The sequence below is a fragment of the Narcine bancroftii genome, chromosome 1, assembly GCF_036971445.1.
Source record: "Narcine bancroftii isolate sNarBan1 chromosome 1, sNarBan1.hap1, whole genome shotgun sequence".
NCBI classification, from domain to species: domain Eukaryota; kingdom Metazoa; phylum Chordata; class Chondrichthyes; order Torpediniformes; family Narcinidae; genus Narcine; species Narcine bancroftii.
Window position 1 is genome coordinate 435,168,228 of NC_091469.1, and position 13,470 is coordinate 435,181,697.

The window sequence follows — 13,470 nt, forward strand, 5'->3', positions numbered from 1 at the left end:
TTATATCACGGGCCAAATTTGGCCCGCGGGCCTGAGTTTGACATGTGTGATGTAGAGAGTCGACAGAGGAACTTGGATAGATTAGGAGCATAGGCACAGAAGTGGCAGATGGAATACCGTACAGGAAGAGCATGGTCATGGATTTTGGTAGAAGAAATCGACTATTTAGAAGGTGGAGGTCCTGAAAAATAATGTTCAGGTGGATTTAATAGTATGGAAGCTCATGTTCATTTTGAGAGGATTAGAAATATAAAGGCAAAGATGTAATGCTGTGTCTTAACAAGGTATTGGTCAGACTACATTTGGAATATTAGAAGCAGTTTTAGGCCCGACGTCTAAGAGCATACTGGTGTTGGATAAAATCCATGGGAGGTTTATGAGAATAATCCTGCGGATGAGAGGGTATGAGAAGCATGTGACGACTCTGGATCTTTTCTCACTGGAACTTAGAGAATGAGGCAAATATTGAAATGGCCAGATAGAGTGAATGTGGAAAATATGTTTCCGACAGTGGGAGAGTCTAGGACCAGATGGCACTCAAACAGAATAAAATAATGTCTATTTAGAAGGGGAACAAGAAGTTTCTGCAGTCAGGGTTGCAAATCTGTGGAATTTGTTGAAAACATCTGCAGAGGCCACACCATTGGGTATATTTAAAGCAGAGGTTAATGGGTCCTTCATTCATAAGGGTGTCAAAAGTTATGGGGAGAAGGCCCGAAAATAGGGTTGAAAGGAAAATAACACCAACCATGATCTGAATGGCAGAGCAGACTTGATGGGCTGAATGGTCTAATTATTCACCCAAGTCTTATGATGCCTTGACGAACTTACCAACTCCAAATAGTGACAGCCTATCTGACTCAAATGAACTATTTAGCCATCAGCAGAAATGTCCTGAGTGGCTGCAAATACCACTGAAAATTGGAGAAACTTCATTCTCACCTTTGTCAAAGTTTTTAAAAGTTATCTCATGGTCAAAGCATTTAAACTATCGAAAATATGTAAATCAGCTCGATCCATAAAGTATTGAAATCAAAGGGCTGCTGATCCAAAAATGGCTTTTCCTCCATCATAAATGCCAGGACCTCCTTCAGTCTTCTACCTTTCTGCATCTGAAAAAGCAACATTCAATCTGCTGGAGGAACTCAGCATGTTGAGCAGGATCAGTGGGAGGAAAAGAAGTGTTGATATTTCTGGCTAAAATCCTTCAAAGATCATGACAATTTTTCTGGCTGGAAATTTTGATGGTCCTATTTTTTTTTAACCCATTGATTTCCTCCAGGTGATTACTTGTTGTTCCAGATTTCACCATCTGAAGTCTATTGTGTGATTTGAGATTTTAAATCATTATCCACAATTGACAATGTCCCCTTCCCATTTAGTAGTCAAGAACTTACCTTGATCTTAAATGAGAAGAAGGCTCACTTGTGGGAGAGGGGAATTATAGGCTACAATAGTCCAGTTACACCTCTATTGTAGTTGAAAGATTCCTGCATTTCTGCTCTTATTCTCTCTTTCTCAACCTTAGTAAGGATAAGGTCCCTTTGGTCAGTCAGTGTGAATTCGAAACAGCGTCTCCTCCTCACTGACGGTCAACACAAGCCAACCTCAAGGATGTGTGCTTAGGCCATTGTCCTACTCCCATGACTGTGTGGCTGATCACAATTCAAATGCTTTCTACAAATTTGCCAATGACTCCAGGGTTTTCAGCAGAATTGCAGACAACAATGAAGAAGCATATAGGAGGGAGATAGATCAGCAAGTTGAGTGGTGTCACAACAACAACCTTTCACTCAACATTGGCAAAACCAAGGAGATGATTATGGACTTCAGGATGAAATCAGGAGAACATGAGCCAGTTCTCATCAAGGGGTCAACCATGGAGAGGATCAAGAACTTCAAATTCCTGGGTGTCTACATCCTAAGCCTCCATGCAAATGCAATTATGAAGAAGGCTCACCAGCACCTATACATTGTGAGGGAGTTTGGGGAGATTTGGAATGTCACTGAAGATTTGCAAATTTTGACAGATGTACCATGGAGAGCAATCTTACTGGTTGCATCACTGTCAAGTATGGTGGTGCCAATGCGCAGGGCAGGAAAAACTCCAGAGGGTTGTTAACTTGGTCTGCAAAATCACAGGCAACATTCACTCTACCAAGGACATCTACAAGCAGTGGTGTCTAAAGAAAGCAGGCTTTATCCTCAAGGACCCCCACACCCTCTTTACTCTGCTACAATGAACCACAGACACTACCTCACTTAGTCTTTTCCTTGTTCTATTTTTTAATTTATTTTGAAATTTGGTTTATACAAATGCGGGCTGCATAGTTAGTGGTTGTCCTGGGTAAACTTGTACCTCTCACTTTGTTCATTTTAGATTGGTCACAGTGTTTGAGCTACCGAAAGAAAACAGGCACACACACCGAGAGCACTTCAGTTTATACAAGTCTTTATTACTAAATCTAAAGCTGAATTCAAACTACAATATGCAAGCCCTTCCCAATTATACTTATCAATGCCTGGACTGGTGGTCCCAACTGCCAAAGCGAGGCAACGACTGCACACTTGTAGTAGGTTGTCTGGGCTTCTCCACCTCAACCGGGACATTGGTTGGAATCTAGAAGTTCTTCTTCTTGCTGAGAGATGTTGCCACTTCTCGGAGAGTCTCCACTTCAGCAGTGAGGCCATGGCTTATATTACCCAAAAAATTGTTTACTCATAGCTTATCTCTTTGAATAAATGATTTAATTATCTTCAAGGTCTCCTGACAGTCTGCGACCAACAAAAGACAACTGCATGTCTGGGCCTCATGATGTAAATTAGATTATGTCTACTGATCATATGCATCCCTGGGCCCCATGGTGGAATTTAGATTATGTCTTCTGATGCAACTGCACCCCTTCTTGCATCAGCTGGTCTAAATCCTCCATTACAGTGGTTAACGCAATGATGTTACTGCACCTGCGATTGGGACCAGGTTTCTGCAATGAGTTTATACGTTCTCCCTGTGACTGCATGGGTATTTTTTTTTCCGAGGGGATGCAGTTTACTCCCATCCTTCAAAAGGTACTGTGAGTTGTAGATCAATTGGATATAATTAGATGGCATGAGATCGTGAAAGGGCCAGTTACCATCCTGTAGGTCAACAATTTAAAATGTAATAAATGTTTGCAATGTGAAACTGCAACTAAACAAAAAACTTTAACATGTTAATGACAATAAATTCTGATTCTGTCCTCATCTTTCACCTCACTAGCCATCACTTTGAGCAATGCATCCTCCAATTTTTGCTACCTTCAATGTGATACCAACATAACACATACCTGTCCCTCCTCCCTTCTATATTTCTTCCAATTCTCCAGTTCATTAGTCCATCTTCAGTAACAATCTGTTTGCTTCCCACAACACTTTCCTGTGAAACTAGAGAAGATGCAATAGCAATCTTCCTCCCCTGCTGAGGTGAAGCAATGATTCATTTTTACTTCCAATCTAATGTACTGAATTTAATGCTTACAACATAGTCTCCAAAACACTGGAGAAACCAAATGTAGATTAATTAACCCATATACAGTTTCCAAGAGTGACCTTAAGTTTCCAGTTACTTGTACATCTCCATCTCACTCTCTCTGTTGTTGGTATCTTACATTGTTTCAATTAAGCTCAATGTAAACTCAGAACGATAAGATTATTGTCATACACATTGTACAAAATACATTTGCACTGAAATTCTTGTTCAGCCAAACAGCAATAATATGGATAAAATTAAAAAAAGGACAATAAATTCAAGATAGATAGTAATTATTTAGTTATCCAAATGCTATAAAGTGTCTGAAACAGTGCGGACAGTTCTTTTGTGGTGTTGGAGCAGTCCATGATGATTATAGCAACAGGTTCAAGAGCCATCGCAATTGGAAAGAAACTGTTCTTGAGGCTGTTCTTCAGGCTTCTATACCTTCTGCTCAAAGGTAGCCGGAAGAGGAGGGTGATGGGGGTTCTTTGTGATGTTAGCTGCCTTCTTGAGGCAATGCCTCATAGGTGTATTCAGTGGTTAAGAGGTTAGAGCCTGTGATGGACCTTGCTAGGTTGGCTACTTTCTGGAGCCTTCAGTGTACCTGGACTGTGATGCAACCAGTCAGTATAATTACCACAATGCACCTGTAGAAGTTTGATAGAGAATCCTGTGACATGCTAAATCTCCAACATCTTAGAAAGTAGAGGCATTGATGTGCATTCTTCATGGTTGCCTTGATGTGCTGGATCCAAGAGATATGAAATATGGACTCCAAGCAACCTAAAGGTTCTAACCCTCTCCACCTCCGTTCAATCAATGAGGATATAAATGCTTTCTCTCAACACCTCATCATGACTAAGCACTTTACAGACTCCAATCAATGTAGATTGGGCACAGGACTGCCTCCTCACTGACCATCAACATGGTCAGAGTTATGATCTTTTCCCTGTACAGGTGCTCCTCGACTTATGATGGGGTCATGTGCCAATTGTCCCATCGTAAGTGGATAAATTGCAAGTTAAAAAAAAAATACATATCACACATACTGAACAACATAGCCTAGCCCACCTTAAATCTGCTCAGATCACTTACCATAGCCCACAGCTGGGAAAAAATTATCTAAAACAAAGCCTATTTTATAATTAAATGTTGAATACTTTTTCCACACTGAAAAAACAATTTTTAATCATAAAATATAGCACCAGCCAAAGCATCCATCAGCTGTTGCGTGATAAACAATAGCAGTCACACCAACACCATCATGCAGTGAATGTTGTAATTTTGAAAGATCATAAGTTGACCCATCACATAAGTAGAGGAGCATCTGTAAAGTCATTGCATAATCGAGTTTGGCTCCAATGTGATCTATATATTTGCTGTCAACACCACCATTTATGGCTGAATAACAGGTAATGATGAGTCAGAATACAAGATAGAGATCGAGAATCTGCTTTGTGATGCCAGAACAACAATCTTGCTCTCAATATCAGCAAGACCAAAGAAATTATTGTGGATTTTAAGGATGGAAGGCTGAAGAAACATTCACTTGCCTTTATTGGCAGCAGAGAGGGTTAGTATCTTCTGAATTCCTGGGAATTCACATATTAGAGAATCTCTTCTGGACCCAACACATTATGACAGCCATTGAAAAGGCACAACATATCTTCTTTCATAGTCTGAGGAGATAAGGCACATATCAAACACTCAAATGTATTCCTATTGGTTGCATCAAGACAGGTTTGGCAACTTGAGTACCCAGCAATTCAAAAGGCTGTAGAAAGTGGCAAACCTTGCCAAGTATACCAAGGGTGACTGCCTACCTTCCATTGAATGCATCTTACGTGCTTCAAAGTGACAGCTAATATCATAAAGGACCCCCATCACACTGGTTACAACCTCCTATCAATCCTACCTTCAGGCAGAAGGCTGAAGACCTCAACCTCTAGGTTCATAAACTTTTCTCCCCAACAGGTATCTGGATTTTGAACCTCTCTGCAATAACCAACTCTACCCATAAACTGCTCTGGGTCAACCAAAAAATTTGTCTACACTACTGAAACATTGGCATGAACTTCAACTGTGAGTATTTATCTATTCTTTTATATTTTATTACCTTTGTTTCATGGCCTATTCTTGCAATTTAATTTAACCTATTTATGTTGGTGCATGTATGTGTGACTACAACAAGAATTTAAGGGCATGTGTACATTGTACTTATGGTTAGAACAATTCTTATACAGGTCTCAAGACCAAATATTGATTTCAATAATTTTATGTGAATAATTTCTGAATATTTGAAGTATTTTTCAGATTTTCAGGAACTACAATTGTATCATTGTTCTATTTTCTCATTATTTTCATTTTCTTAGTCAATTTGTCATAGACAAGCATCATTGTATGTCATTCTGTTGCACATCTTGTCTTGTTGAGTCCATCCCCTCACTTGAACAAAACCAGTTTGATTGTTGTGGACATGCAAGAGACGCCTGATACTGGAATCTGGAGCAAAATACAATCTATTGTTGGAACTCAGCAGGTCAAGCTGCATCAATGAGAGACAAGGAATTGACCTAATTGTACTACCATCTTCCCTCTGCACTTTCAGTCTTGAAAAATTCAAACCTGAAACATTTACATTTCTTTTTTCTCTCACTGTGACTGTTTGACCCACTGAGTTCCTCTAGCAGATTGTGTTTTGCAATTTGACTATTAATGTTTCTTAGCGGTTATGAAATTGTGAGGTTGCGTCAAAGCAGTTATGGGAGGTTGTGAACAAGTTGGGGAATTTTCTGCCTTACATTAATGAATATACTTCAAAAATGTTGCAAAAGAGTTTGGCCATCCTGAAGGTTTATACTCTTCTCCTTCATTGAGAGTACGATGAATTTAATGTACCTTCTGCAAAAATGGAAAAACAAAATTCTTTTTCTTATTTCAACATCATATTTTTCTCATTTTTGCTTCCTGTGGATAATTTTACACAAGTTCAATTTTTTAATATATCCACAACTCTCAGGATCCTGAAGTGTCATTGTTTTGAGAATTAATCTTGCTGCCCTACTCTAAGTCATCTCTTGAAAGAAATGAGAGAGCTTTGTGCCGGAGACAGTCTGTGGGCAGGTCTAATAAACAATAAATGTCCTTCCATTACTACTTACTCACAATTCTTGGCCAATTAGTCCATTCACATCTCTTGAGATGTACAAAATCAAGGATAAATAATTTTCAAATTAGAGATGAAGTCAAAAGATTTATCAATCAATCCAGAAAGACCAAGCAGCAGAACTTTGTTTCCGTTTTATTATACATGCAGTTACTAAGATTCACATAAATTATAAGACAAAAATTAAGATTATTGGTTTGGGATTGCTTTTTTTCTTATTTAGACAAGATTGAAAAAAGTAAATATCGTGAGAACATACAATGCTGTTAATAGAAAAGCTTACCATGCAGTACACATTACCAGCAACTTAATATGAGTTTAATGCCAGTTCAGTACCAAATAAAATGCCAATGACAAACGTAAGTATATTTAAATGTAAACATTAAAAATAGGGTGAGGTGATTTTGTCAATTATTTTAAATAAAAGCAAAAGGACCTGCCCACCACATGCCTGTGTGATTAATCTTGTGTGTAAACAATTTAAACTGAGAAATCATTGTGAGAAAGCCACGTAGAATAAAATACAGATATTGACAGTGGGCATGTTTTTGTAGAAAATCAAAGATATTAATGACGTTGAATATATAGCCTTCAATTTAAAACTGAAAGACATAGGAGAAAAAAAATCATACCTACTTACAGGTTACAAATAAGATTTGTTCACAATCTATTATTTCATGTGTCCTCTCCATTGGTGGCAATGTTTTTTTTATAAATACATTTTTTTTTAAATTGGCTGAAACCAATTCATAAGTGTTGAATTCATAATTTTGTTCAATTTGTTTCAAAACATTATCATTATTAAAGTTGCCAAATTCAGGTTCCCTTTTCTTTCTCTGGTGCAAGGAAATGTTAGAAACAGTATTACACACTGAAATTAGACAATTACAATATGATACGTCACATTAGAACTAGTGCAAGATTGGTTCATCAACCAGTACTTGTTCCCACTGCAAATAAATGGACAGGCCCTGGAAAATGTGAGCACACCACTATTTGGCAACTACAGAACAATCAAGAACACTACCAAATAATGTTTACTGCCATTGACTTTCTTTTGAAAGAAGCATCTAAAAATTTACATAAACATTGATAACCAGCCCTGACAGTATGTCAAAAGTATCTCACTTCAACTTAATCAAATAATTCAAAACAACATTTAGGCATCTCCTTCACTTGCATCTGTGGTAAATGGCTTTGATCCAAGCAGTTAGAATGCAAGAAGCTAGATGGAAATTCTTCAAAATGAAGTATTCTGAGAAATCTGCAAACTTCATTAGAACAAAAAAAAATTGCACTTTAAAATCTCCAGTAAAAGTAGCCAAACTTCAGGCAAGTAATGAAATTAATTGGATCTTTTAATACCCTCTTTCACAAACCTATTGTTTGGGATCTCTGCAAAGTAACTCCAGTAATGCACAAATAATACTTCGACAGAAGACAACTTGAAGCAGATAGTCTAGGTAGTGGATAAAAAACAAGGCCACCTGCAAAGCTGACATATCGGCTTAAAGGACGGAGATGCTGGAATCTAGAGCAAAACTGAGACACTGGAGGAGCTCAGCAGGTTGGGTAGCCATTGTCGAGGCAAAGGGATGGTCAACATTTCAAGCAGAGTTTCAGCCCAAAAAATTGACCATCCCTTTGCCTTCACAGATGCTGTCTGACCCGCAGAAGTTTTTTTTGCTCCAGAGCAACTAATCCAGAATAATTCCTGAACCAAACACATTCAAGTAAAGCATTCTGCGTGAAGTGGCCATCATCATCTTTCACAGATGGTTTATGGTATCACAAAACAGAGCAGCAGTGCATTTTCAGTTGGTTTTCTGTTTAAATAAAATTGTCTCAAGTCGTCAGGATTTGTTGAATGATTGGGATGTCACTTCAGTGCATAACAAGATATCAAGTTCACTCTGTCTTGGATGATAATATATTCCTAAAATGGAGCGAGTCCTGGGCTGTTAACTTCAACATTTGGACTTGCAAGGCATTCACTCGATTTCAAGCTTGTAAGAGATTTGTAGCTTGTCATAGAGGTCAGGGATCCACATAGACCTATTAATGAGGGAGTGTCCTCCTTCCCTACAAATTAAAATAAAATATTTTACAATTAGAGAAAATTCAAGCACATTTTGATTAATTGTGAAGGAAATGAAACCATGTTCATATAAAACAATGTTGACTCTCTTCCCACAGATGAAGCCTGACTTGTCGAGTATTTCCAGCAGTTTTGGAGTTTGTTTTGCAGGCCTTGTGGCTGATTGAATCTGTGCCGGCTCTTCACAACACCAATTCAGTTAGTGCCATCTCCTCACCTTTTTCCCATAATCCTGCAAGTTCTTCCCCTTCAGAAACTTACCCTGTTGCTTTGTAATGTTAAAATGGAATCTGCCTCCACGACTGAAGACTTGGGATGGCGTGTGGGTGCAGTGTGACTGAAGAGGTCAAAGAAATCAGCATTAGTCAAAAAGAAAATGGGTAAATTAACGAGTCTGAAAGGAAAATTTCTGAAGACTAAATTATCTGTTTCCTGGAGTTTTGAAGATGGAAGTTTAGGAGGTAATGAATACATAGATGGTCACCTAAAATTCTACTAATTCTGCAATGATTCCCATTGATTGGAAGGTTGTGAATGTAACCAAGTTATTGAGGAAGGGAGAGAGCAAACAGTGAACAACATACTAGTTAGTCTGACATTTTTTTTAATATAGACATACAGCACAGTAACAGATCATCCAAGACAGTCCATGCAGCCCAATTTACACCCAATTAACCTACACTCCCAGGACGTTTTGAATGGTGGGTGGAAACTGGAGCCCCTTGGGAAAACCCACACATACATGGGAAGAGTGTACAACTCCTTATAACAGCATGGGATTTAGATATGTATACAGTATGGTAACAGGCCCTTCCAGCCCACGCCACCCAAATACACCATTAACCTTCCAGACTAAAAAAAAACAATTGGATAGCATCAACCTACATTTTTATAAATAGGAAATTGTGCTCGACAAATCTGATCCGCTGAATGTTTTCAACATTTTCTCTTTACATTTCTGATTTCCACCGTCTGTGATTTTATATATTTTCATTCAAAACAATTTACCTGAATCAGGACTCCAACTTACTAGACCAGTAACGCATTCACCAGTCTACTGCAATGCACTTGGATTCACAATTCTATCACTGTGCCATTATTCTGGCATATTCTGTCCAGCTGTGATGTTGAAACAACCTTACCACACACCCACCCACACTGCAGGAGTGAAGGAGGCAGGCCACTTAATACCACTCTCATCGAGCAACAAAAGCTGGTGGTGGGGGGAGGGGGAGGTGGTATGGGTGGGTAACTGTAATAAATGGGCTTTCCTGATTTGCTAGCAAGTGAAGAAAGGCATAAAGAAATCATACACAGAACAACATAGGCACTGTACCAAAATTCTTGCTTCAGCTAAACAGATACAAGATACAGAAGCATATCAGCAACAGGTCTATGGCAGATTCCATCTCAATGATCCACACAAACTCTAGACAGCAAAGACGCATACATCAGGATGCTTTTATCAACTGGATTTCAACATTCTACACCATCATCCCCTTAAAATTGATCAGCAGATTCCAAGACTTCTCCTCCAAGTACACTGTGGGGTTCCTGGATTTCCCCACCTCCAGACTGCAGTGAAGATCGGCAAGAACATACTCTCCACAATCTCCATCAGTAATGGAGCATCACAGGACTGTGTTCTTAGCCCCCTGCTCTACTCACTTTACACCAAATATTGTGTGGCTTGGTACAAAAATAACACCATTTACAATTACAATACCACAATAGTGAGGCAGTATAAAAAGGGCCGTAAGTCAGCACACATAAGGGAGATTGAAAACTCGAATGAATGGTGTACCAACAACTACCTCAAACTCAGTGTCACCAAAAGCAGAGCTGATTGTGGACTTTAGGAAGAGAAAATAGAGGTGTACAATACAGTGATTATTGGAGGAAATCAGAGTGGAGAAGGTGAGTAAATTTAAATTCTTGAGAGTTACGATCTCAGAGGAACTTTCCTGGTCCCAACACGTGGATGTAATACTGAAGAAAACACGTCCACACTGCACATCTTTAGTTGTGGAGGAGGTTCCATTTTAACATTACAAAGCAACAGGGTAAATTTCTGAAGGGGAAGAACTTTTAGGATCATGGGAAAATGTGAGGAGATGTCACTTTAACTGAATTGGTGTTGTGAAGAGCTGGCACAGATTCAATCAGCCGCAAGATCTACAAAACAAACTCCAAAACTGCTGGAAATATTCAACAAGTCAGGCTTCATTTGTGGGAAGAGCCAACATTGCGGAGGTTTGATATGATATCGTAAACCTTGACAAACTTCAACAGATGTGTACTAGAAAGTGTGCTAACCAGCTGCATCATGGTCTCATATAGGGTCACCAATACCTCTGAGCAGAAAGGCCTGCAAAAGGTATTGCACAAAGCCTAGAATATCACAGGCATAACTCTCCTAACCATCGAGAAAATCTACATGGAATGCTGCTGTTGGAGAGCAGCAACAATTGTCGAGGATTCGCACCACCCAGGACATGCTCTGTTCTCCCTGCTGCCATCAGGTAAGAGGTTTAGGTGCTACAAGACACATACCACCAGGTTCAGGAACCGTTGCTACCCCTCCACCATCAGCTCCTCAACTACAAACTTAGAGACTCTGAGACAATAATTTCTACATGGTCAGACCAAAATGAATATAAATAAACTTGAATAAAATCTGGAATGGGCACTTTAATCACATGTGAATTGTGTGATTCCAAATTTAAAACTGTGGAGCACAGGGGCAATTAAAGGAAAAAAGCATCTTTGTTCCAAACATTATGGATGGCCCTGTAAATCTGTTTCAGTTTGTGCAATCCAACATTTTATATTATGCTTCTTAGAAACAAAATTATGAATATACTGTACAAACTGAATGCCAGCAAGTTTATCACCACACAGCTAACGTTTGGATGCAGGAATCAATGACATAGTGATTACGGGTCAGTGCACCACTTTTATATATAAAAACTTTTACCATCACTTTTTGAGTTTTCATGTCTCCCCTCACGCTCTTTCTGTGGTTGCAATGGATCTAATGAAGTTGAAGAAAGACTGATCTCTGCCGAGAGCTGCTCCAAGCTTTGAAAGCTGTGCCTGCAAAATAAATCACCGCAACATGTTGAAATCAGAACAAGACCCTACATGAAGGTAGGCATGAAGTGCATGGTCCAGATATTAAATTACATTTATTGTATATAATAGCATTAAAATGTACTGCAAAAGCATGTAAAGATTTCAAATGTCAAATATTCATAACTAGGTAAGATGCATTTGGGAACAATAGCACTTATTTCAGAATTTATCAGCCTCCTCCTAAGATGTTTATATTTCTTTGCATTTACTTCCATTTGCCTCAAACACTGTGAATCCCTTTTTACATGGTTGTCCTTAGTTAACTGCAAATGCAATGAAAAAGTTTCAAGTTGCAAAATTATCAAACATGAAAGTTCATCAATTATCAACAAATTCTGAAAGCAAAGATCAGATTGAGTATAAAATGGCCACTTATGACTTGCACAACCCACCTCCATGGATTTTGGTAAATATTAGCCATTAAATTTTGATTTTCACAAAAAAATTGATATTTTGGCATCATAGGGTGGAAATACTATCATCAACCACCAAGATAGAAATCACATCTTGAGATAGAAATATAAATTAATTCTAACTCAAATATGATTGATTATTTCTGACCAACAATTAGAAGTCAGAAATACAAATTCTTACCTGATACCTTCAGTTTTCTTCACTCAGTTTCTATACCAAATTATTCTGTAGTGATTTCAACTCCCTTTTGTTCACTTTGTGAAAATGATTTTCTACCTGGTCTTCCTAATAGTAAATACTCATGAACCTGCCCCCTGATCTTGTCACTCAAAGCCTTTTTTAAACTCATTTATAGATGTGAACTTCATGAACCATTCTCTTCACTATTCCTTTTCCAAACCATACTTTCATTGATATCACCCCTGCAAAAGTTCCTCCCCAGTCACTTATACATTTACCGTCTAACCCTAGGTTCTGAATTTCTCTTCTCTATTGATCAACCATTCCATCATTCATGTTTACTGCTCATGCTTTCTTTCATTATTTCTCTCACCACTATTAAGCCTTGAATTTTACACTTTTAACTTCAAGGAACACAGTTTCAAATGAATATAAAAGGTAACCTCGTTAGCCATTCACTGGCAGGATGGAATGATCCGCTAGATTCACTCATCTGCCAAAATTAGTTATGCTAAGCTGTCCCTAGAATTCATAAATGACACAATTCAAATAATAATCTTAAACTCCTAGTTTGGTCTCCTTCATAAAGATGAAGAACTGATAGATTTTTTGTTATTAATTTTGAGACCATCTAGACAGTTTCCTTTGGTTCTTGTTCTCTCCCATTTGGCTAGCCTCCTACTGTTGTTCTCAATCCTTACCATAAGCACATCATTCTCTTGTCTAACTTTAGGTCGACTCCAAAGCCATCTTACTATGAGACCCAGCTCATGCCTCTTTGAGCATTTCCCCACTTTATTAATCACCCAATTTCCCTTTGCAGCCCCATCTCAGATAATATTATTGATAGTAGTCCTTGGCTATTGTATCCTCTCCTTCCATCACTCCACTCCCTCAAAATGTGCTTGCCTCCAACCTCTGTACACTCAGATAGCAAATGTAACCTTTCCCCTTAAATTTGTAATA

The 13,470-nt window shown here is 38.5% G+C and overlaps 1 protein-coding gene across 4 annotated transcripts in view; it reads right to left on the reverse strand.

The window, feature by feature from the left end:
- Nucleotides 1-6,796: 6,796 nt before the first annotated feature.
- rundc3b (RUN domain containing 3b) overlaps nucleotides 6,797-13,470 on the reverse strand; it is a 137,675-nt gene continuing 131,001 nt past the window's right edge. For 3 of the 4 annotated variants that reach the window (XM_069914291.1, XM_069914289.1, XM_069914293.1), the window contains 2 exons: nucleotides 11,753-11,871; nucleotides 6,797-8,759 (listed from right to left, as the gene is read on the reverse strand). In XM_069914291.1, the coding sequence (XP_069770392.1) occupies nucleotides 8,614-8,759; nucleotides 11,753-11,871 (265 nt within the window). In that variant the 3' untranslated portion in view covers nucleotides 6,797-8,613. Of the gene's footprint in view, nucleotides 8,760-9,036; nucleotides 9,113-11,752; nucleotides 11,872-13,470 lie in introns of all 4 variants that reach the window. The other variant, XM_069914290.1, reaches the window with a different exon arrangement.